The sequence below is a fragment of the Ursus arctos genome, unplaced genomic scaffold (genome assembly GCF_023065955.2).
Source record: "Ursus arctos isolate Adak ecotype North America unplaced genomic scaffold, UrsArc2.0 scaffold_22, whole genome shotgun sequence".
In the NCBI taxonomy this organism is placed as follows: Eukaryota; Metazoa; Chordata; class Mammalia; order Carnivora; family Ursidae; genus Ursus; species Ursus arctos.
The window spans coordinates 57,591,931-57,618,646 of record NW_026622897.1 but is presented as its reverse complement, the minus strand read 5'-3'; the positions used below and the strand labels follow the sequence as shown (position 1 = coordinate 57,618,646).

The 26,716-nt window shown below is 38.2% G+C and overlaps 3 protein-coding genes across 3 annotated transcripts; all 3 read left to right on the top strand.

Annotated features, from left to right (window-relative positions):
- The first annotated feature begins 809 nt into the window (after positions 1 to 809).
- LOC125282485 (olfactory receptor 52A1-like) lies at positions 810 to 1,748 on the top strand. The gene has a single exon (XM_048217355.1). The coding sequence runs from the start codon at positions 810 to 812 to the stop codon at positions 1,746 to 1,748; it is 939 nt and encodes a 312-aa protein (XP_048073312.1).
- A 9,395-nt stretch (positions 1,749 to 11,143) lies between these two features.
- Positions 11,144 to 12,100, top strand: LOC125282506 (olfactory receptor 52A5-like). Its single transcript, XM_048217441.1, has one exon. The coding sequence runs from the start codon at positions 11,144 to 11,146 to the stop codon at positions 12,098 to 12,100; it is 957 nt and encodes a 318-aa protein (XP_048073398.1).
- Positions 12,101 to 24,862: 12,762 nt separating this feature from the next.
- Positions 24,863 to 25,801, top strand: LOC125282490 (olfactory receptor 52A1-like). The gene has a single exon (XM_048217364.1). It carries the CDS (start codon positions 24,863 to 24,865, stop codon positions 25,799 to 25,801), a length of 939 nt encoding a protein of 312 aa, XP_048073321.1.
- The last annotated feature ends 915 nt before the right edge of the window (positions 25,802 to 26,716 follow it).

Here is a 26,716-nt window from a genome sequence, read left to right as displayed (position 1 = left end):
GCATGATGCACCCTAGCAAAATCCAGAGCGGTCTGAAGCAACCACCAAAACAAACAAACAAACAAAGAAAAAAACAAAAAAACAAAAATGAAACACAAGAATAAAATAAAATTTAAAAAGGGTGGTGAGGGGAAGGCTGGCTATAACCGCTCAGTGTGGAAAACCAGGGTGTTTCAGGCATTCCTGGCTGTATTTTATTCTGTGTGTTAGAGGACAATACTCTCAAAATAACAAGGAAACTAAAATGTGTGTGTGTGTGTGTGTGTGTGTGTGTGTGTGTGAATATATATGTCAGCTGTTACTCTCTGTAATAGCAAGCTTTATATCATATGTGCATCAGAGTCAGATTGACTGTGTCAAACGGACAGTTCTAGATCTAGAGACAGTGGAAAATATTAGTACTGCTGGGTAGCTCGAGAGATTCTTCAAAGTCTGATTCAAATGTCCTTTCCAAACAAAATAAACAAGTACAATTATTTTGTCCACAGGTAGAATGACATAACAGAGAGGTCAGCAGCTGATTTCCTTACTCGGATGATCTGGTGGTTCTAATGCATTTGGCCTGCCATGCACATAACCTCTTCTTGTGGCCGAGTGCTTGTGAATGCTCCCCCTGAAACAGTGATGAGTATCTACAGATCTGTTTTTTACCTTCAATAGTATAAATGAGATGGATAATATGATCTTAGCATTCTGCTAAAATCGGAGAGACTCACTATGATGACTGGATAAAAAAAATGGAATTAGAAGAGAAGAGTACCACTGACTGAGACACTTTATTCTTTTGCTTTTAGAGACCCAAAGACATTATGTCCACCTCCAACGTTACAGTCTTCATGCCTTCTGTGTTGACACTAATAGGGATCCCAGGCCTAGAGTCTGTGCAGTGCTGGATCGGGATTCCATTCTGTGCCATGTATCTCACTGCTATGTTTGGAAATTCCGTGCTTCTGATCATCATCAAATCAGAGCGCAGCCTCCATGAGCCCATGTACATTTTCCTAGGCATGCTAGGAGTCACAGATATTGCACTTGCAACCACCATCATGCCCAAGATGCTTGGCATCTTCTGGTTTCATGTACCAGAGATTTATTTTGAGTCTTGCTTGCTTCAAATGTGGCTTATCCATACATTTCAGTGCATAGAGTCAGGCATCCTACTGGCCATGGCCCTGGATCGTTATGTGGCCATCTGTTATCCACTAAGACATGGTGCTATCTTCACCCACCAGCTGGTCTCCCAAATAGGGGCTATGGTAACACTCAGGGCTGCCATTCTAGTAGCTCCGTGCCTAGTACTAATAAAGTGCCGGTTGCAATTTTACCATACAACCATCATCTCCCACTGCTACTGTGAGCATATGGCCATCGTGAAGCTGGCTGCAGAAAATGTGCGGATCAACAAAATCTATGGCTTGTTTGTGGCATTCACTGTTGCAATATTCGATATTACCTTTATCACTTTGTCCTACATGCAGATCTTTATCACAGTTTTTCGTTTGCCCCAGAAGGAGGCTCGGTGGAAAGCATTCAATACCTGCATCGCCCACATCTGTGTCTTCCTCCAGTTCTACTCCCTTGCCTTCTTCTCCTTCTTCACACATAGGTTTGGTGCTCGTGTTCCCCCTTATATTCATATCCTCTTTTCTAGCCTCTACTTGCTGGTTCCCCCATTTCTCAATCCACTTGTCTATGGTGCCAAGACCAAGCAGATCCGCATTCACGTGGTAAAGATGTTGTGTTCCTAAAATCCATTGTGGTTAACACCTGCAGTCTTCCCCTTGATACAGTAGTAACAATGTCCCCAAACTACATCAAATATTTCAAAAACAATATTAAATGAGAGGGCTTAGTTTCCTATTTAATTCTTTTGTGAAATTTGCCTGCATTTTTTTAAAGATTTTATTTATTTATTCGACAGAGATAGAGACAGCCAGTGAGAGAGGTAACACAAGCAGGGGGAGTGGTAGAGGAAGAAGCAGGCTCCCAGCAGAGGAGCCTGATGCGGGACTCGATCCCATAACGCCGGGATCACGCCCTGAGCCGAAGGCAGACGCTTAACCGCAGTGCCACCCAGGCGCCCCTGCCTGCATTTTAGATCGTTTTCCCATCATCCTCCTCCGTAACGACTATTACTCATTAGGTGTCTGGATGCTACTGCATAATGAGAGGAAGAAACACAAAGAACAAAATAGTGAAGATATGATGTTTCCTTTTCTCTTCTCTTTTTCTTTCCCTTTTTCAGCTGCTTCTTTTATGGATTCTTCTCCAGAAGGATTCACAAGTATGCATCTATCACTGAATTAAATGCACCCAAACCCATTGTTTTAAAGTGTCAAGGTACTCAATAAAAACAAAATGTATGTCACGATCGTTTTAGTCTCTAAAATTTTTTTTGAGGATGTGTATTCTAAGCATGTGGTGTCAAAACAAACAAACAAACAAACATATAAACAAACCTAAACCTTTATTGATGTGAGATGATAATACAAAAATTTCAGTTTATCTCCAGAGTCATTAGGGAATTTTGAGATGCAAAAATCATGTGAAATCAAGTGCTCCATTTTATACACCCTTCCTTTTTCTGTTACCTCCACTAGTCTTTATTATTTCATCAAGTGTTATCAAAACACAATATGTTAAATACTGTACAAGGGAATAGTGGCAGAGTGGTAAACTGGACATATTGCATAAGTTTCATGGATTTGTTTCCTTGTATTTCTGGGAGGGAAGAAGAAAGAAACAGAGAGGGAATGAAGCAAGAGTTGTAGTGGTATGCCCTGAGAGTGAGGGAAGGAAACATTGAAATCCAACTGAAAACAGCAGGCAGCAGAGTTAAAATCATGTTCTTAGGTTCTTAATTATGAAGCCTGTTTCCTGAAGAATAACGAATGATTGGTCCCATAAGGAAGGACACACTATACCAGGTAGATGATAGAGGAGGCATGAACCAGAGAATGTGCTTAATGTCACAGCACAGAAGTTTTTTTTTTTCAATGTAAGATACAATTTGGAGAGACACAGATTACTAAGATATCAAATACAGCCATGGAGGGCAAACTGGGTAAAGAGGAGCAGGATGAATAAGTCACAGGGATAAAAAGTGCAGCCTAGAAAATAGAGTCAAGGGTATTCTAATAGCATTGTATGGTGACAGATGGTGGCTAGACCTGCTGTGAGCACACCATAATGTATAGACTTGCTGAATCACCCCTCTCTACTCTTGGAAATAATGCAACATGTCTGTACGCTAAACTTCAAGTGAAAAAAAAAAAGAATGACCATGGACACTCTTGAAAGATGATGAAAGTAGTTCTGAAAGTTATTACGTGTCATTTGAGGTTCTCTGCAAAGGTAAACACATGTTTTCGTAAGCATGTGTAAATATCTGTTTGTGTGTGTGTGTGTGTGTGTGTGTGTGTGTGTGTATCTATCAAGCAGGTGATAGCATAGCTTCTCAGTAGATATAAGACATCATGCTTTTTAATCATTCAAGGCTATTAAATTAATGAAGAGATGGGGGGTTTTAACTAAGATTAACAACTCCAGAGCTTAAGGCTAGTGGACCATTCCTGAAAACTTCAGCTCATAGACCATTTAATGAATGATGATGGAAAATATGCATATGTGTGCATAAAATCAATGCATCTATAATATAGACTGAATGTCATATAAATGGGAGATACCCTGGCTTGCTTAATGGGTTCACGCTCAATCACATATCAATGACTGCTGAGGATGACTATTTGTAAATCTAGGGGATGTCTTGGGGCATTTGTTGAGAATGTTTTCAGTGTCAATATTTATTATAGAATTAACATATGATCTGATTATAATGATTGCCAATAGGAGTTGTCGTTCTAAGATAACATAGTTTCTTTCGGAATAAACCTGAGATGGCATCAGAAGTAATTTCTTAATGATTTAGCCAGGGTTCAGCAATCTTCTATGACAAGGAACAAATACAGAGATTAGGTTTTGTGGGCAAAGAGGCAATTCAAACCTAGTAAATAGGTATTTGGATAGCAAGAGAGAAAACATCTTTCAACAAACAAATTTTAATGATATTCATAATTTAGTACGAGCAATAATAATCCTAATTGTGTAGTTTTTGTATACTTCAGTCTAAAGTAGACAAATGGAATTCATTTTTTTCTGGGGGATAGAATTCTGCTTAAGTGGGGCTGAAAGTCAGATATTGTCTAGAACACATGTAGAATGAAAAGCCACTTCTGAAAATTTACAGTCTGTAGTTCCTATCACATTACTCTGTAGTAATTATTTCTATTAATATAAGAGTTCTAAGGAATTCTATCTGTCACCTAATAAGGAATCACATTGTTTCTAAAATATCGTATTCCCCTGTAGCTCTCATGGGATTTAACTAAAGTGTATCTAAGAGTTATTTCGTCTCCAACATTCGATGGCATTATGATTCTACGAGGCTCCAAATTTTTTGCATTTCCCAAGGTGTCTTGAGAGTCATTCAATATGTGTATCATATTCTAATTCTCTGTAGAGAGAGTAGTGCACCAATTTCAGAGCCTGCTGACTTCACCTCAGCCTGCTTCATATTGATCTGAAAACTAATTCTTTCGTTTTCTCTGAAAATACGCTACTTTATTTTGAGTTCATCAGGTGCTACTCTGCTGGGTGGGTGGCATTCTGATACAGGTTCTTTACTGATTTACCTGTTTGTGCCATTTATTTCAATCTATCATGTGATGTCACTGAGAGCAGAGCTGGAAAGAGATACACACAACCGAGTCCCCAAACCACTGTGAAGTAACCCAGCACACCAAGCAGCCATTTTCTAGGATGAAGATAATTTTATGGCGGTTTAAGGGCAAGATGGGAGTCAGAGAGTCGTTCAGTGCATAGCGAACATGTCTGCTCAACAATGCCAGATGCAATGACACAGGACAAACACCATGTGACTCTCAGTAAGGCCATCATGTCCTCAGGCAGATGCATGTAATGAGGTCTTGTTAGACTTTTTCTTGCACCACACAGATGGAGACTCTTTTCTTTTCCTCATGATACCAAAGCTTAAATTCACAAACCTCCCTTTTTTTTCCAACTGAGTTAACACTGGCCATAAATAGTTCAAAGGTGGGAAATATATATATATATAGGAACTGGCACTAAAATCTGAAAATGCATTATATTATTTCATGAGAATCCTAAATGAATGCGAAAATTTCTTTTTTTAAGTTAAATGCAGTTTCCCAACATACAGTCCATCATTAGTTTCAGAAGTAATATTCAATAATTCATCAGTTGCATATAACACCCAGTGCTCATCACATCACATGCCCTCCTTAACGCCCATCACCCATTTACCTTAATCCCCCCACTGACCTCCTCTTCCATACTCCTCAGTTTGTTTCCCAGAGTTAAGAGTCTCTCATGGTTTGTCTTCCTCTCTGATTTCTTCCCCTTCAGTTTTCCCTCCATTCCCTTCTGATCTTCTGAACTCTTTCTTATATTCCACATATGTTGAATCCAGATGATACTTGTCTTTCTTTGACTTATTTCGCTTCGCATACTACCTTGTAGTCCCATCCACATCAATCCAAATGGTAGGTATTCATCCTTTCTGATGGCTGAGTAATATTCAATTGTATGTATAAACCACATCTTCTTTATTCATTCATCTGTTGAAGGATGCCTCAGCTCTTTCCACTGTGTGGCTAATATGGACATTGCTGCTATGAACATTGGGGTGCAGGTGTCCCTTGTTTCACTACATTTGTGTCATTGGTGTAAATATCTAGTAGTACAATTGCTGGGTCATAGGATAGCTCTACTTTTAACGTCTTGAGGCACCTCCATACTGTTTTCCAGAGTAGCTATACCAGCTTGTATTCCCACCAACGGTTTATGAGGGTTTAATTTCTATGTCACCAAGAAATATTCCATTTAGTTTTTTGTCAGCACGTCTGCGCTGATTATTCTGAATACCTTGAGATGTTTTCATTTCCCCTCATTGACTCATTATTTTGTATAAAAATGTCATTGATTCTATGTGTTGTCTTGGGACAGTGTCTTCTCTTAGATATTTCTGAATGGACGATCAATTTGGCTACCAGTCCCCAAGGGCACAAGGATTTGGGGTTTTATTAGATGCAGATCTGCTATGAGACAAATTCTCCTGGGTTTTGAACGATATCATGCGTGCTTTTCATCCTTGTCCCAGGCTAATTGAAAACTCACCAGCGACTGGTGCAAAAAATCCCCAGGTGGCTCCTACAGTACAAAATAGCCATCTTCACTCTCAGAAACACCAGAAGATTTTCACTCTGTGGCTTCCAGGTAAGTCTTTGGGCCTTAGATCTGCACTAGGTGTGGGGAAAATGGAGGATTGGTTTCAAAGAGAACACAACACCCTTATGAGCCAAGAAGCTTGCAGGATGATAAACAAGCAATAGAGTCTTACAGTAGCTGATTTTTCTAACATGAAGCATATTTTGTTTCATGTTGCTGCCCAGAATGTCTGAATCAGTTAATCACACAATGGGTGATAGATTTTAAGGTAGGCTTGACAAGTGAGGGATATTATGTATATAAAAAACATTAAAAAAAACAAACAACCCTTTGTTTCTGATAGTCCAACCCTGGGGCCTTGAAGCAGAGGTCAAAGGCTGAATGTCAGAGACTTTGTACAGTGAAAGGTTTCCTGAGTTTGCAGGGAGAGTAGATTTAGACCTAAGTCCCTTAATTGGTTTAGGTTCTGGGAATCAGCCTGAGTCAGAATTGTCAGTCACATGAGTGGTTCAGGGTTGATGCTGAACATGACACCCGTGATTGTTTTCGTTACCCATGAATTTCAAGGATTTAAGATTTGTCTCCTTCCTCTTCTAAAAATGTACGTGTCTGTGTCCATACACACAGTTGCTTCAAACATCCTTGGCATTCAGTGTTGTTGCTTTCAACCAAGAAAATCTTAGTCTCCCGTCCCCTCCCATGATTTCCCACCATCAAGTCAGCAAGCAGCAGAGATATTGCTTCCTTGTTAATCTTCCGATGTGGCCAGGTCACGTCATCCCATCCCATCTGGACTACCACAAGTATCCTTCTAACTTCATCTCCCTATGCCAGCTCTCATCCTTTTAAGCCATTTATCAAACTACTAGCAGAACAGATTTGTAGAGGGGAAAAAAAATCCTTGTTATTCCACCTAAGTTTTTGAAATTATTATCGTCAAATTAGAACCGTACATTCGTTACTCTTCCCTTTTCCTTCGCCTCAACCATCATCATCTGTGTTTATGGAACAATTCATACGTGAAAAGTACTTGTTGATTTACAATCCCACTGCACATTTCATGCTTCTTTGATTTTGTTCAAAGTATTTCCTCCAGGAATGCCTTTCCATGTCCTTTATCTGGCCAGCATCTGCTGAAGAATGATCCCCCTTGCTACCCAGATTTATTCTGCCTATTTTGAATAAAGCTAAAAACATTGATTCTCCTTTAATTAAAGACTATTCTTCTACAGTGTAAAATTCCAGAACAATGGTTACTAACCAGGTGTGTTATGTCCCTCTCCATACAAGCAGGTGACATTTGGCAATGCCCGAGACATTTTTGATTTTCATGACCAGAAAGAACCATTGGCATCTAGAGGGTAGGACTCAGGGATGCTGCTAAGCCTGCTGCAATGTAGAGAATTACCCCAGGACCAAAGTGTATCTGAGTAAAAATGCCAGTTGTGCTGAGAAGGCGAAAACCTGCTTAAGAAGAATATCAGTTTGGCCTCATAAAGTTGGAAATCTAAAACTATCAGGAAGAAAAGTAACTACTTTTTTCATATGATTTTTATTCTGCTAGGTTGAAAGCATGTTTTTCTATTTTTTGTGCCTGCTCCTTTGTTTACTTTCTTTCTTCCTCTTTTTTTTGATCACCTGATTACTCATGGTATATACTGCTGTTGAGCTTTACTTTGCACACTACCTTGTAAGGATTCTCTAGGGCAACTCTGACCCATGTGGCCATGTTAGGTCTCCCAAATGAATGTTCCTGATAAAGACAGTAGCACACACTTATGAGCCAAGTTACAGAGAGTGTCAGCCAGTCTATGGATGATATGGAATTGAAAATGTGGTTTTATATTAGATATGTAGCATATTTTAAACATGTATGTAATGTATGTATTATAATTGTTTGATAAAAATAAGAAAGGCATATGTGAGGTTTTTTTCCATCAGAATTTAAACAGGCAGAAACTGGTTAAAATTTGCAATGTTTCTACATCCCCCCGATGTAGTTACACACTGAGATATATTCCATATTCTTACTGAATTATAATTCTAAAATCTCAGATGATGCACACTATTTTTTGTTCTTTCTGCATCTGTGTGCCATGGAATATGGATCCAAGCAGATTCACCTGTTGCAACAAAAAGTCTTAGTTTTTCATTAATAAAATATAGGGTAATAACATCAATATCATAAGTTAATAAGATTAAATACCCTAAAATGTCTGAAGATTTATGAAGGTGAATGATACAGTAGGTATTTAATAAATGGGGGTATCAGTTTTTAATCTCAAGCACTCAGCAAAGTTTAGATTCTTCAAAAATATAGAACACATATATTTTACATATTCTCTAATTACTTCAAAAATACTTGGAACATAGTGAATTCTTAATTATTGTGTATTGATTAAAATCATTAGGATATAAACTTCTGATTTTTGGATTGCAATGCTGTTTGAGGAGGATTTAAGGAAGATCTAGTTTGGCATACTGTATATTTGCTAAAAAGAAGAGTTCAGAGACAAAGGGTCTCAGAAAGGAAAGCCTCTCTTAGAGTTGAATACATTTGAGGAAAAGGAATGCACTGACAAGTTGTCCTTAGAATGCACCTTAGAACGAGGTGCATTCTAAGTAATCTTACATGGAGAGAGATAGTCTAAATTCATAGATAATCTATGTTATATAAAATGCTTGAGAATCAATGCTTTTTTAGGCTTAGAGTGGTAATGATGGCTATTGATGGAGAGAGAGAAGAGCAGAGGACACAGATTGGCACTTGGGATTAAAAAGAAGATATGTGAAAATGGCAGGGAAGAGTACGAACAAGATCTGACAGGGACTGCCAAAGCAAACAGTCAGGGTTGAATAATCTGCAGAGAGTAAATTGGAAAATGTGCATGACATATGGATGGGTTTTGGAAAAACATAGAAACTTTGACAAATTAGGTTGGAAACATTCTGAGGCTACTGGAGATTGATCAGACTATGAAGACACCATTCTGAGAAGTCAAGCTGGTGAGCTGCAGAACTTAAAAATAGTCTTGCCAAACTAGTCCTCTGATTATGATCAGCAGAATTTCTACCAGCACTAGGATGCTTTATGTCAGCCCACGTGGAGTCTAGCTCATGAAATATGTATGCTCTGTATTAAATAATTTTTTCTTGATGCCTATTTTCAGGTCACAAAATAAGTACAGGCAATGAGAAGTAAACATAAGATAAAAAGCATCTGTTTGGTCCACTAGTCATGGACTAGAAAGAAACCATCTGATCTATTTAATTTTTGTCATTGAAAATGATTAAGGCATGCAGAAACGCAGAACTTCATGGTTATTCTTACAATGACTTTGTGAAAAGAGAAAATTTGAAAGGAGTCATCAAAATCATTAAAAATAATATTGATAACATTCCATTGCATACATATGCTACATCTTTATCCATTCATATGCTGATGGGCACTAAAGTTGTGTCCCAATCTTAGCTACTGTAAATAATGCTGAAATAAACACAGGATTGCATATATCTCTTCAATATTCTGTTTTCCTGTCCTTTGGATATATACCCAGAAGTGGAATTGCCAGATTATATGCAGATCATTTTCTCAAAATTTTCATTGAACCCTCATATTGCTTTCCCTAGTGGCTGCATTCCTACCAACTAAGTGCAATGGTTTCGTTTTTAAACCCCCCCCCCCAAAAAAAACACTTATTGCCTTTTGTCTTACTGATGACTGGTCTTCTAACAAGAATGAGGTGATATCTCGTTGTGGCTTTGACCTACGTTTGTCTGATTAATAATTTATTGAGACACGAGAAAGAAGGAAATCCTCTTATTTGTGACAATAGTAATAAACTTTGAGTACATTATGCTGTAAGATAGTCAAAGAGGGAATGACAAATAATGTATGAAATCACTAATATGTAAATGGGATCTTAAAAGAGTTGAACTTCATAGCATTCCACTTATACGGAATCTAAAAAAAAAAAAATGAAGCAAATGCATAAACAAATAAACAGCAGAAAGGGATCCATAAATACAGAGAACTAACTGATGGTTGCCAGAGAGGCAGGGGTTTGAGGGTGGCCAGTTTGGTGAAGGGGAGTGGGAAACACAGGCTTGCAATGATGGGATGAATAAATTACATGGATAAAAAGTACAGCATGGGGATTAGAGTCAACGGTTTGTACTAGGTTGTATGGTGACACGTAGTAGCTACATTAGCGGTGAGCACAGCGCAGTGTGTGTATAGACTTGGTGACCTACGATGCTGTGTATCTGACACCAAAGTATTATCAGGTATCAACCACATTTCAATAACAACAAATAGCCAAACTCATAAAAACAGATACAATTGTGGCTACCGGGGGGGCTGAGGGGTGAGAAAACACAGGAGATATTTTATCAGTAAGTCCTAGAAATCTAATGTACAGGATCGTAAATAAAACAATAATATTACATCAAAAACATCAACTTCCTGAGAGACTACATCTTAGTTATTTCCACCACAAAAAAAGGAGACAGAATTATGTGATGTGATGGCGTTAGCTAAATTATAATTGCATTCACATTGCAATCTGTGAATGTACCAAATCAGCATGTTGTGCACCTAAGCTTAGACAATGTTCAGTGTTACCTATACTTCAATAATAAACAAAGGAATGAGAAGGTTACCATCCTTTATCTAACTGAGCTATGCTTTGCTAAAATAAAGCATGTAGTCTTACCTTTAATTTTCATAAATAAAGGGGATAGAATGTGATTTACCTAACTGAAGTAGGCTTTGCTAAAGTAGAGTAATTTCTCTTACTTTTCATTCATGTAGTCTTGACAGGGAATAGAAGATGAAACAGCGACACCACTACTTGATTCTACCGACCAAATCATCATGCTCATACCCAATGGTTCCGTCTTCACGCCTGCTCTCCTAACACTCACTGGGATTCCCGGGCTGGAGTCAGTGCAGCGTTGGATTGGAATTCCATTTGGTGTCATGTATTTCATGGCTGTGATTGGGAATTCCCTTATTTTAGGTATAATCAAATATGAGCACAGCCTCCATAAGCCCATGTACATATTTCTGGCCATGCTGGGGGCCACAGACATTGCACTTAGCACCTGCATTCTTCCCAAAATGCTAGGCATCTTCTGGTTTCATTTGCCAGAGATTTCCTTTGTAGCCTGCCTTCTACAAATGTGGTTGATTCACTCCTTGCAGGCAATTGAATCAGGCATCCTACTGGCAATGGCCCTAGATCGCTATGTGGCCATCTGTCACCCCTTGAGACACACCACCTTCTTCTCCCAACAACTCTTGACTCACATTGCAGTTGGGGTGATACTCAGGGGTGCCATTCTTGTAGCCCCGTGTCTGGTGCTCATCAAATTTCGTCTTAAACTCTATCGAACTACAGTCATCTCCCATACTTATTGTGAGCACATGGCCATCGTGAAGCTGGCCACTGAAGATGTCCGGATCAACAAGATATATGGTCTCTTTGTTGCCTTCAGTATCTTAGGGTTTGACATAATCTTCATCACCTTGTCTTACATTCAAATCTTTATCACTGTGTTTCAGTTGCCCCAGAAGGAGGCACGATTCAAGGCCTTTAATACCTGCATCGCCCACATCTGTGTCTTCCTACAGTTCTACCTCCTTGCCTTCTTCTCCTTCTTCACACATAGGTTTGGTGCTCACATACCACCATACGTTCATATCCTCTTATCAAACCTGTACCTGTTAGTCCCTCCTGTCCTCAACCCTATAGTCTATGGCGTGAAGACCAAACAAATTCGTGACCATGTCCTGAAATTGTTATTTTCCAAAAAATTTCTTAATCACTAGTAGCTACTTCTACAGGTATTTTAGGTTGATTCAAAGTAGCAACATAAACATGGTAAAAGCTTAATCTTCTCTAAATATGTATATTCCAAAAACATATTTCACTCTCAGATACTCATAACTGAAGGAAGTTTAAAAAAAATCATGAAACACCTAAAAACCTTGGTTTGCCACCCATATAAAGAACAAAAATCTCTTATGCTGAGATTTCAGGCTGTTTTGGTTTTTCTTTTATTTTTGTTTTGTCTGTTTAAACCTAGAAGATTCTTTCTGGCAACACTTAGATCTACACAGAAATAAAATAGAAAAAAAAAAAAAAACACTTGATCACAGATAACTTCCAAGGACCATGTCACATGTCAGTATTCTTCAACTGCTAACCCAAGACATAGCTACAATTCTAGCTATGTCTCATTTTCGATATCAGAGCACTCAAATATGTGAAGCCAAATTTAATACAACTGAAGGGCTAAATAGACAGCAACACAAAAATTGTAGGGGACTTCAGTTCCCTTCTTCCAACAATGGATAGAACTTGCAGGCAGAAGGTCAGTGAGAAACTGGGGACTTGAACACTATTGACCAAAGGGACCTACCATGCACATACAGAATATTTCCGCAACAACATCAATACACATGTTTTGACTAGTGCACAAGAAACATTTTCCAGGATAAATCGCATGTGTGAGAACAGAGAATATCTTAAATACTTAAGAAGTTTGAAATAATATTGAGTATCTTTTCTGATTACAATACAAGGAAAGTGAAAATCAATAGCAGAAGAAAATCTTAAGAAGAATATTCATTAATATATATAAATTAAACAACACAGTCCTGAAGAACTGATGGCTCATGGCTTAGAGAAGAAACAAAAAGGGTAATGAGAAAACCTCTTAAGAACAATGCACAGAATGGGTGAAGATATTTGTAAATGACATATCAGATAAAGGGCTAGTATCCAAAATCTACAAAGAACTTATCAAACTCAACAACCAAAGTATAAATAATCTAATCAAGAAATAGACAGAAGACATGAACAGACTTTTCTCCAAAGAATACATATAAATGGCCAACAGACACATGAAAAAGTGCTCAACATCAGTTGACATCAGGGAAATACAAATGAAAGCCACAATGAGATAACACCACGCACCAGTCAGAATGGCAAAAGTTAACAAGGCAGGAAAGGAGGGTTGTTGACTAGGATGCAGAGAAACGGGAACCCTCCTACACTCTTGGTGGGAATGCAAGCTGGTACAGTCACACTGGAAAACAGTATGGAAGTTCCTCAAAAAAGTAGAAATAGAGCTACCCTACGACCCAGCAATTGCACTACTGGGTATTTACCCCCAAAATACAAATGTAGTGATCCAAAGGGGCACCTGCACTCCAATGTTTATAGCAGCAACGTGCACAATAGCCAAACTATGGAAAAAGCCCAGATGTCCATCAACAGATGAATACATAAAGAACAAGTGGTATATATATACAATGGAATATTATGTAGCCATCAAAAAAGAAATCTTGCCATTTGCAATGAGATGGACAGAACTAGAGGGTATTAACCAAAGTGAAATAAGTCAATCAAAGAAAGACAATTATCACATGATCTCACTGATATGTAGGATTTAATGAACAAGGCAGAGGATTGTAGGGGAAGACAGGGAAAAAAAAGTGAAATAAGATGAAACCAGAGAGGGAGACAAAGCATAATAGACTCCTCATCTTAGGGAACAAACTGACGGCTGCTGGGGAGGTATAGGGTGGCTGGGTGGTGGACGTGGGGAGGGTGTGTGTTGTCGTGAGTGCTGGGTGGTGTGTAAGACTCGTGAATCACAGACCTGCAGCCCTGAAACAAATAATACATTATATGTTAATTTTAAAAAAGAATAATGAAATGAAAACACATGAAACTAAAGCCTATGGGATGCAACAGAAGTAGTACAAATCAGAATTTAATAAGAATAATTGTCTACATTCAAAATAAAAGATCTCAAGTAAATAACCTAAGTTTACACCAATGAACTAGTCAAAGAAGAACAAACTAAACCCAAATTAACAGAAGTGAAATAAGATTAAAGCAGAAATAAACATCATGGAGAATGGAAAAACAATGGGGGAAAAACAATAAAAGTAAGAAGTTGGTTATTTTGAAAAGATTAACACAATGAACAAACTTATGAGTAAACCCGAAAAGAGAGACAAGACTGAAATAAGTAAATCATAAGTAAAAGAGGAGACATTACAACTGAGAGCACATAAATAAAAAAATAAATAAAAAATTAAAAAAAACCACAAAAACCTTAAGAGACTCTAATGAAAAGCAATATGCCTACAAATTGGATAAGCTGAAGAATAGGGTTAATTTTTTCTTTTTTTAAGCCACGATAAAAGAAGTCAGGAGAATCATTTCCCTTGAAGAAGGGGTGACAGTGAAGGAGACTGTTAAGGACTAGGGAGAGGTGGTTCATTCTAGGGTACGAGTAAGGTACGGTCCTCATTCAGGGGCTTAATGATTTATGTCTACCTCATGACAATTAGTTAAGCTGGACAACATACGATTTTTGTATGTATGTTAGAATTTGGTAACAGATTTTTTAAAATAAGTAAATAATTGCTCAGTAAGAACACAAAGCAAAACAAAAAGAAGAAAGAGATATATTAGTGATCCATTGCACATGAAAGGATTCTGAAAGATATCAATATGAAATGCACTGGGGGATACTGGATCAGATTCTGGGCAAGAAAAAATGTACCTCAGAGAAGTCATTCTTTCGCTTCTTGTCTAAATGTCAACAAGGTCTGAAGATTAGGTGATAGTATTATTTCAATACTAGGTGTCCTGATTTTGATTATAGTATATTATGCAGTAGAATATTCATGTTCTTAGTCAAAAAACAGAATTATTTAGGAGTAACCCATGTCTTCAATGTACTCCTAAACAGTGCACCAAGAAATTATCTCTCTATCAGATCATAAAGCAAAATGGGGCCAAATGCAAATGATATCTGAATCTGGGTAAACGTCATAAGAGATTTTCTTGAACTATTCTTGCACAATTCGGTACATTTCAAATTATATCAGTCGAAAGCTTTTCAAAAAGCACTCTTTTTGAAAATGTTCTTAATTCAGGAAAGGGTACAACACCCACTTACTTAACATTCCAGAAATATAATCATTGCTTCTGCTGTTCAGCTCTACTGTAGACCTACTCCATCACTAATCCTAGTGATTGTGTATTAATTCCAAAAGATGATCCCTCTTTTATATCAGTACTTATTCCCATTTTAGTCTTTCATGAAATCTTATGAGAAATAAAATACTTTTCGTCATCCGTTTATTGGTATTTCTTTTCTACATCTTCTGAAAGTTATGAAAATTAGTTTTCTAAATTTGAAAACTAGTCTGTCATCCCACTATATTATGTAATATTTGTCTTCAAGTGGTTTTAAAATTTCTTGCTTTTTTTAATACAAAATAAGCTGCTTAGTGCATCTGTAAACTGTTTCTTCTATGCTGTTTGATAACATGTATACATTTTTGCTAGCCTAACTGCTATTCAGATTTTAGAATTTAGTGAGGAATGTCCTTTCATTAAGTAACATTGATCATTTCTTTCTTTTTTTTCTATACCCCTTCTAAAGCTTTCACAGCAGATATCACATTGCCCTCCTCCTCCATTTCTTTTTTATGCAACTGCACCTTCCACATAGATCATGTCTAATTTATCTGTGCTCATGACCTGGATAACACAGAACACATTTTAGAGTAAATGTATATGGAATGAAGGAATGAGAGAATAAAGACACATTACTTTTTTCAACCCAAACTTACATAATAAATAAGCATTAATTCTCACAATAGCATTATATCCCTACTTTCCAATTGCAAGAACAAGCAGAGGAAGAGGTGTTCCAAACTCAAATAACTTAATGACATCATATTTTATTAACTAGTCAAATAACTAAATCACATCATATTTTATTGACAACAATAGCTCTATATCCTAATTTTAAGCTCCAAAACATCAATAATTAAGGTCATGTATTTATTTTGCAAAAGCTCTACACTGTACCACAGAAAGTACTTTTATAGATTAAGATCCCTGATCCACAGAACAAATACATGAAGGTAGAGATATGGAAACAGAAACATGGAGAAGCCGAGTGTAAAGCCTCCAATACAGAGTTTAACAGTGGCAGAATCTGGATTCAAAACTAGAGAGTCCATTTCAAAACTCATTTTTAAACAACTATATCATTAGTGCTCTCATAACTGAAAACTCAAATCCATTTAACTTGAAATGCGAAGGATAGCAGGCAATTGTATAAACCAGTTTCTGTTTTGAGACTCAGTGAAAGAAGGGTCACGAGGATGTTTATTTACGTAGATCTCATGGCATAGGAGCATGTCTACTGTTGCATGTGTTTTACATGATCTCCAAGTGAGGAAGCAGAAAATGAACTGAACTCATCAAAATATAATTTATGTATATGAATTTGTCTGCCTTTACTTTGTAGGGGAAGAGAAGAGAGCAAGGAGAGAAGAAGAGAGCAAGGTTCTAGTTTTAGAAATGATTTCTGAGACATTCGGTGTGTATGAACCCTAGAGGGCATCGTTCTGAGATCCTGTGTCCCTGGGGCCTTGGGTTAGTGGCAAGGAAATCTTTCAGTCCATGTTCAGATCTCCTCCTTCTCCACATTCACTGGGGAACATCACAATTGGTGGCCAGCAGCTATCTTCTACAATCAAGCTCAATAAATGTATGCTGCTGCTTCAGCATGATACAGACCTTGCTGCAAATTTTGTTGGAGATGAACACACCAACTTGATCTCAGACAGACGTATGCTAGAGGCAACAAGGATGTTTTTCAGGGACAGAAGAAAAGCAGGAAAGGCTATCTCAGAGATGTCCACACATTGGCAGATGGCCCAGCAACAAATGGATCCGAGTTCACGATATTGACATTGATGAGGGCTATTACTGAGGGTGCAGACAGAAAGAAGAGGCACTGCCCAGCACGAGATACCAGGCATGAGACCAGAATCTCAGCAGAAATAAAGGTGGATGAGAGGTAAGCAAGGAAGGATAGTGCTATGAAGACTGACAATGGTCTTCAGGTGTCTGGTAAGAGCAGAACTGGTTCCCAACAATAAAGGCTTAGAAGTCTCACTACCCCCAAGTTTACCCCATACTGCTTCACCACCACTTTTTCCAAGGATGACCACTCCATCCCACTGCCCTGTAGTCACATTTGTTCTCTCTCACCTGCCTTCTCATCATCTGTACCTGTCAGGTGATGCTCCCATGGCAGTTCTTTCTCTTGAACAAGTCAGAGAATAAGATAGTTATTAAAGGATTCCTATTCTAATTCTGATTAATGTAGAAGGAAAAATTTAACAAAAGGATCTATGATCTATGAAGTTGTCGAATTGAATATAGGGGAGCAAAGTCTTGAAAATCAAAGATTTATTTGACTAACTGGTCTCTTTTATATATGTCTGGTGACACAGACTCTCTTCATTGAATGGCCCTTGTTGACTGGGTTCCTACATTTGAGATTTAGCCACATAAACCACAGCTCTTCCTGCATTACTGGCATATTTGGGGACATTCATTATATGATTAGATGATCATGAGCTTGTTGACATAAAGCAACAGTGTTGGAGGGTCTAGGAAAGCATGAGATAACCGAAACCCTGTTTTTGTTTTTGTTTTTAACAGTCTAACATTTTCTCTCTCTTACAGCTTGACAATTTCTTGATTTAAGATATGCAATTTTTAATGTTTTTTTGTTTTTTTAGGTAGTGACTTCATTCAGTTTATTAGCTATTCAAGATACTTCAAACTGCATTTTCCCACAGAAACACTTGTTTGTAATTTAAAAAATCATTTATCTGCCTTTGGAAAAAATGTTAATATGTATTTTTTATATTTTTATTATGTTCAGTTAGTCAACATGTAGTACATCATTAGTTTTTAATGGAGTGTTCAATGATTCATAGTTGCCTATAATACCCAGTGCTTATCTCAATGCATGCCCTCCTTAATACCCATCACCTGGTTACCCCAAACCTGAACAAATGTCCCTTCTGCAACCCTCAGTTTGTCTCTTAGAGGCCAGAGTCTCTCATGGTTTGTTTCCCTCTGTGATTTCTTCTCCTTCAGTTTTCCCTCTCCCTTCTCCTATGGTCTTCTAAGCTATTCCTTATGTTCCACATATGAGTGAAACCATGTGATAATTGTATTTGTCTGATGGACTTATTTCACTTAACATAATACCCTCCAGTTCCATCCATGTAGATGCAAAAGGTGGGTATTCATCCTTTCTGATGGCTGAGTAATATTCCATTGTATATATGAACCACATCTTCTCTATCCATTCACCTGTTGAAGGGCATCTCAGGTCCTTCAACAGTTTGGGTATAATGGACATTGCTGCTATGAACACTGGGGTGCAGGTGCCCCTTCTTTTCACTAGATCTGTGTTGTTGGGGTAAATACCTAGTAGTGCAGTTGCTGGGTCGTAGGACAGCTCGATTTTTAACTTCCACAGGAACCTCCATACTGTTTTCCAGACTGGCTATACCAGCCTGCATTCCCACCAACAGTGTAAGAGGGATCCCCTTTCTCCACATCCTCATCAACATTGTTGTCTCCTGCCTTGTTAATTGTAGTCATTCTAACTGGTGGAAGGGGGTGCCTCACTGTGTGTTTTTATTTGTATTTCCCTGATAGCTAGTGATGTTGAAAGCTTTTTCATGCATCTGTTAGACATTTGTATGTCTTCCTTAGAGAAGTATTTGTTCATGTTTTCTGCCCATGTCTTGAAAGGATTATTTATTTTTGGGGGGTTGACTTTCAGAAGTTCTTTATAGACCTTTGATACCAGCCCTTTCGTCTCTTGCAAGAAGGTGTTGTGGCTAATGTTGAAGAGGTTACTGCCTATGTTCTCCTCTAGGATTTTGATGGATTCCTGTCTCACATTGAGTGTTTTCATCCATTTTGAGTTTGTCTTTGTGTATGGTGTAAGAAAATGGTAAATTTCATTCTTCTGCATGTGGCTGTCCAATTTTCCCAGCACCACTTTTTGAAGAGACTGTCTTTTTTCCATTGGATATTCTTCCCAATTTGTCCATGATTGGTTGACCATAGAGTTGAGGGTCCATTTCTGGGGTCTCTATTCTGTTCTATTGATATATGTATCTGTCATTGTGCCATACCATGCTGTCTTGATGATCACAGCTTTGTTATATAGCTTGAAATCAGACACCGTGATGCCCCCAGCTTTGGTTGTCTTTTTCAACATTTCCCTGGTGATTCAGGGTCTTTCCTGGTTCCATACAAATTTTAGGATTCTTTCTTCCAGCTCTGTGAAAAATGTTAATGGTATTTTAATAGGGATGGCATCGAACGCGTATATTGCTCTGGGCAGCAGAGACATTTTAACAATGTTTATTCTTTAAATCCATGAGCATGGAATGTTGTCCTATCTTTTTGTGTGTCCTCAGTTTCTTTCATAAGTGTTCTGTAGTTTCTAGAACACAGATCCTTTGCCTCTTTGGTTGGGTTTATTCCTTGGTACCCTATGGTTCTGGTGCGATTTTGAATGGGATGGATTCCTTCCTTTCTCTTTCTTCACTCACATTTGTAGTGTACAGAGATGCAACTGATTTACGTGCGTTGATTTTAAATCCTGTCACATTGCTGAATTGCTGTATAAGTACTAGTACTTTGGAGGTGGAGTCTTTTGGGTTTTCCCATAAAGTATCATGTCACCTGTAAAGAGAGAGAGTTTGACTTCTTCTTTGCCAATCTGATTGCCTTTTATTTCTTTTTTTTTTGTCTGATTGCTCAGGATAGGACTTCTAGTACTATTCTGAACAATAATGGTGAGACTGGGCATCCCTGTCGTGTTCCCGACCTTAGGGGAAAAGCTCTCAGTTTTTCCCATTGAGAATGAAATTCACTCTGGGATTTTTCATAGATGGCTCTTATGATATTGAGGTATGTCCCCTGTATCCCTACACTTTGAAGAATTTTAATCAGGAAAGGTTGCTGTGTTTTGTCAAATGATTTTTCTGCATCAATTGGGAGGATCATATGGTTCTAGTCTTTTCTTTTATTAATGTGCTTTATTATGTTGATTGATTTGTGAATGTTGAATGACCCTTACATCACTGGAATAAATCCCACCTGGTCCTATTGAATAATCCTTTCAATGTACTGTTGGATCCTACTGGCTAGGATCTTACTGAGCATTTTGGCATCCATGTTCACCAGGAATATTGGTCTGTAATTCTTTTTGATGGGGTCTTTGTCTGATTTTTGGATCAAGGTAATGTTGGTCTCCTAGAACGAGTTTGGAAATTTTCCTTCCATTTCTATTTTCTGAAACAGCTTCGGTAGATTAGGTATTATTTCTTGTTTAAATGTTTGGAAGAATTCCCCTGGGAAGCCATCTGGCCCTGGACTCTTGTTTTTTGGGAGGTTTTTGATTACTGCTTCCATTTCCTTGCTGGCTGTTTGTCTGTTCAGATTTTCTACCTCTTCCTGTTTCACTCATGGTAGTTTATAAGTTTTCAGGAATGCATTCATTTCTTCTAGATTGCCTAATTTGTTGGCATGTACTTACTCATACTGTTCTTAAAATTGTCTGTATTTCCTTGGTGTTGGTTGTGATCTCTCCCCTTTCATTCATGATTTTATTTATTTGGGTCCTTTCCCTTTTCTTCTTAATCCTGGCCAGAGGTTTATCAATCTTATTAACTCTTTCAAAGAACCAGTTTCTAGTTTCATTGATCTGTTCTATGGCTTTTCTGAAGTCTATTTCATTGATTTCTACTCTAATCTTTATTATTTCTCTTGTCCTGCTTGGTTTAGGCTTTATTTGCTGTTCTTTCTTCGGCTTCTTTAGGTGTAAGGTTACCTTGTGCATTTGGGATTTTTCTAATTTTTTTGAGAGAGGCTGGATGGCTGTGTATTTCCCTCTTAGGACCACCTTTGCAGTATCCCATAAGTTTTGGACTGATGTGTTTTCATTCTCATTAGTTTCTATGAATTACTTAACTTCTTCTCTAATTTCCTGGTTGACCTAATCATCCTGTAGCCAGACGGACTTTAACTTCCAAGATTTTGAATTCCTTCCAAATTTTTTTTCTTATTATTGGGTTCCAGTTTCAAAGCAATGTGATCTGAAAATATGCAGGGAATAATCTCAATCTTTTGGTATCTGTTGAGACCTGATTTGTGACCCAGTATGTGGTTTATTCTGCAGAAAGACCCATGTGCACTCGAGAAGAATGAATATTCTGTTATTTTAGGATGGAATGTTCTGTGTATATCTATGAAGTCCATCTGGTCCAATGTGTCACTCAAAGCCCTTGTTTCTTTGCTGATCTGCTTAGATGGTCTGTCCATTGCTGTGAATGGAGTGTTGAAGTCTCCTACTATTAATGTATTATTACCAATATTATTTTGATTATTAATTGGTTTATATAATTGGCTTTTCCCATGTTGCGAGCATAAATATTTACAATTGTTAGATCTTCTTGTTGGATAGACCTTTTTAAATAATAATATAATTTCCTTCTAAATCTTTTGTTATGGTCTTTGGTTTAAAATCTACTTTGTCTGATATAAGGATTGCTACTCCAGCTTTCCTTTGAGGTCCATTAGCATGGCAAATGCTTTTCCACCCCCTCATTTTCAATCTGGAGGTGTCTTTAGGATCAAAATGAATCTCTTGTAGATAGTATACGGATGGGTCCTGCTTTTTTATGCCTGCAACCCTGTGTCTTTTGATGGAAGCATTCAGGCCATTTTCATTTAGAGTTACTTTGGAAAGATAGGAATATAGTACCATTGTATTGTCTGTAAAGTTCCTGTTTGTAAAGATTTTCTGTTTCTTTCTGGTTCTTGTGATTCTTGGGGTCTCTCCATCCATTCAGAATGACAGCCTTTCTCGATAAAGTATTCTTGGCTGCATGTTCTTTTTGTTTAGTTCCCTGAATATGTCTCATGATCCCTTTCTGGCTTGCTAGGTTTCTGTGGGAAGGTCTTATGTTATTCTGATGTTCCTTCCTCCATATGTAAGGAACATCCTCTCTCTGGCTATTCTGGCAATTGTTTCCTTGGCTGTAAAATTTGCAAGCTTCACTATTATATGTCGGGATGTTCATCCATTTTTATTGATTTTGAGAAGGATCCTCTCTGCCTCTTGGCCTCAAATGCTTGTTTCCTTCCATAGATTAGAGAAGCTCTCAGCTTTGGTTTGCTCACATATATCTTCTAGCCCTTTCTCTCTCTCCACCCCCTCGGGGATCCCAGTCATTCTGAAGTTGGAACATTTCATGGCATCATTAATCTCTGCCATCTCCTTTCTCATGTGCTACTAGCAAAACCTATCTCTGTTTTCCTCTTCTCCCTTCTTTTCCATCAGTTTATCTTCTAGATTACCAATTCTTTCTTCTGTTTCATTTACCCTGGCTCTTAGAGTATCTAATTTAGACTGCATCTCATTCCTAGCATTTTTTTAGTTGGCCTGATTAGATCTCATTTCTGCTTTTAGAGATTCTATATTGTCCCTAATGCTGTTTTTAACCATAGCTATTGACTTCATGATTGCTATCCTGAATTCTATTTCTGACATTTTGCTTATATCCATATCCATTAATTCTGAGGCACATGGCATTGTTTCTGTTTCTTTTCTTTGTTGAGAGTTCCTTCTCCTAATCATTCTGTAGAGGGATGGTTGAGTGAATGAGCAGACTCCAAAATATCAACCACAACCCGAGCATGATGCACCCTAGCAAAATCCAGAGCGGTCTGAAGCAACCACCAAAACAAACAAAAAAACAAAGAAAAAAACAAAAAACAAAAATGAAACACAAGAATAAAATAAAATTTAAAAAGGGTGGTGAGGGGAAGGCTGGCTATAACCGCTCAGTGTGGAAAACCAGGGTGTTTCAGGCATTCCTGGCTGTATTTTATTCTGTGTGTTAGAGGACAATACTCTCAAAATAATAAGGAACCTAAAATGTGTGTGTGTGTGTGTGTGTGTGTGTGTGTGTGTATATATATAAAGGTAAAATTAAATAGTGAAAAAGGACAATAAAGCATATACTATAAAAATATAGGTGTGGAAAAAAAGAAGTTAAAAAGCTACCATGACATAAAAGTTAATATAATAGACATCTAGTTGAAATGAGAAAAAGGTAAAGAATAGAGAAGAAGCATAAGAAAAAGAGAAAAAGAAAAGGAGAATTTTACCTGAAAAATAAACAAGCCATGAGGCAGTGCCTCAAGCTCAATATATTATTTTCCACTGGCATTGGTGTTTTACCATGTTATGGGATCCATAGGGTTGCTGTCCACTTGCTCTTCCAGCCTGTCTTCTGGGGGAACAGGCCTGCCATGCTGTTTCCAAGGTAACCCTGCTTGGGCAGAGATGCCCCGCCACCTATTGGGGAAATGGTCTCTAAGGAAATTAGTCTTCTCTGCTTTTGTTCCCTGATTGCTTTCCGCCCCTCTTCTGAGGGTCAGAACAAAAATGGCAACACCCAAATCTCTGGCCCAGAGCAGAGAAATTGCAGTCTGCTCTCTTCCCTAAATCTTCCAGGACAGCCTCTGTTTCTGTATGTGCCACCAAAAACCACCAGCTCCCACAGTGTGCACCCACTTGACTCTCTCAGAGGTAGTCCCAGCGGCCTGGGAGTGTCACTTTTCCCCCATTTATTTTCTATGCATCTCTTACTCCTGAGCTCACAAAATGATTCACTGATTCCAATGATCTCTATTTCGTTAAGAATTAACCTAAATTGGCCAAATCTCATGTTAATGACTGCTCTGAACCATGGGACCCAGACAACTGTCCTGTCTTCTTCTATGTTAAGCAGTTACCCATTGTCTACTTCCTGTAGTCAGCAAGAATGGGTTCTCATGCCTCCTAGAGATTCCTCACCTCTGGTGTTAACTAATGTACATTACAGAATGTCAGTTAATTTAAGCATATAATTAATTTTCAGGATTTCAGTTGTTAATAATATAGGTAAAATAGGATGCAGTCTTATAAGAAATGTAAAAATAGCATGAAATTTTGACCTAGAATAGCCAAGTACATTAATTAAAATAATCTTTTCCAAAACTCTTCCTTAGAAAGGACATCCTTTGAAAGGACATCTAGTCTTACATAGGTATAGACAATAGAGATCGATATAGACATCTACATATAATCCACACTTCGATGTCAGCTGTTACCCTCTGTAATAATAAGCTTTTATATCATATGTGGGTCAGAGTCAGATTTACTGTGTCAAACGGACAGTTCTAGACCTAGAGACAGTGGAAAATAGTAGTACTGTTGGGTAGCTCGAGAGATTCTTCAAAGTCTGATTCAAATGTCCTTTCCAAACAAAATAAACAAGTACAATTATTTTGTCCACAGGTAGAATGACATAACAGAGAGGTCAGCAGCTGATTCCCTTACTCGGATGATCTGGTGGTTCTAATGCATTTGGCCTGCCATGCACATAACCTCTTCTTGTGGCCTAGTGCTTGTGATTGCTCCCCCTGAAACAGTGATGAGTATCTACAGATCTGTTTTTTACCTTCAGTAGTATAAATGAGATGGATAATATGATCTTAGCATTCTGCTAAAATCAGAGAGACTCACTATGATGACTGGATAAAAAATGGAATTAGAAGAGAAGAGTACCACTGACTGAGACACTTTATTCTTTTGCTTCTAGAGACCCAAAGACATTATGTCCACCTCCAACGTTACAGTCTTCATGCCTTCTGTGTTGACACTAATAGGGATCCCAGGCCTAGAGTCTGTGCAGTGCTGGATCGGGATTCCATTCTGTGCCATGTATCTCACTGCTATGTTTGGAAATTCCATGCTTCTGATTATCATCAAATCAAAGAGCAGCCTCCATGAGCCCATGTACATTTTCCTAGGCATGCTAGGAGTCACAGATATTGCACTTGCAACCACCATCATGCCCAAGATGCTTGGCATCTTCTGGTTTCATGTACCAGAGATTTATTTTGATTCTTGCTTGCTTCAAATGTGGCTTATCCATACATTTCAGTGCATAGAGTCAGGCATCCTACTGTCCATGGCCCTGGACCGTTATGTGGCCATTCATTATCCACTAAGACATGGCTCTATCTTCACCCACCAGCTGGTCACCCAAATAGGGGCTATGGTAACAGTCAGGGCTGCCATTCTAGTAGCCCCGTGCCTAGTACTAATAAAGTGCCGGTTGCAATTTTACCATACAACCATCATCTCCCACTGCTACTGTGAGCATATGGCCATCGTGAAGCTGGCTGCTGAAAATGTGCGGATCAACAAAATCTATGGCTTGTTTGTGGCATTTGCTGTTGCAGGATTTGACCTGATATTCATCACTTTGTCCTACATACAGATATTTATCACAGTTTTTCGTTTGCCCCAGAAGGAGGCTCGGTGGAAAGCTTTCAATACCTGCATCGCCCACATCTGTGTCTTCCTCCAGTTCTACTCACTTGGCTTCTTCTCCTTCTTCACACATAGGTTTGGTGCTCATGTTCCCCCTTATATTCATATCCTCTTTTCTAGCCTCTACTTGCTGGTTCCCCCATTTGTCAATCCACTTGTCTATGGTGCCAAGACCAAGATGATCCGCATTCACGTGGTAAAGATGTTGTGTTCCTAAAATCCACTGTGATTAACACCTACAGTCTTCCCCTTGATACGATAGTAACGTGTCCCCAAACTACATCAAATATTTCAAAAACCATATTAAATGAGAGGGCTTAGTTTTCTATTTAAATCTTTTGTGAAATTTGCCTGCATTTTTTTAAAGATTTTATTTATTTATTCGGCAGAGAGACAGCCAGCGAGAGAGGGAACACAAGCACGGGGAGTGGGAGAGGAAGAAGCAGGCTCATAGTGGAGGAACCTGATGCGGGGCTCGATCCCAGAACGCCGGGACCATGCCCTGAGCGGAAGGCAGACGCTTAACCGCAGTGCCACCCAGGCGCCCCTGCCTGCATTTTAGATTGTTTTCACATCATCCTACTCCGTGACGACTGTTACTCAGTGCGTTTCTGGATGCTACTGCATAATGAGAGGAAGAAACACAAAGAACAAAATAGTGAAGATATGATGTTCCTTTTTTCTTTTTCATTTCCTTTTTCAGCTCCTTCTTTTATGGATTCTTCTCCAGAAGGATTCACAAGTATCCATCTATCACTGAATTAAATGCACCCAAACCCATTGGTTTAAAGTGTCCAGGTACTCAATAAAAACAAAATGTATGTCTCGAACACTTTAGTCTCTAAAATTTTTTTTGAGGACGTGTTTCCTAAGCATGTTGTGTCAAAACAAACAAACATATAAACAAACCCAAACCTTTATTGATGTGAGATGATAATACAAAAATTTCGGTTTATCTTCAGAGTCATTAGGGAATTTTGAGATGCAAAAATCATGTGAAATCAAGTGCTCCATTTTATACACCCTTCCTTTTTCTGTTACCTCCACTAGTCTTTATTATTTCATCAAGTGTTATCAAAACACAATATGTTAAATACTGTACAAGGGAATAGTGGCAGAGTGGTAAACTGGA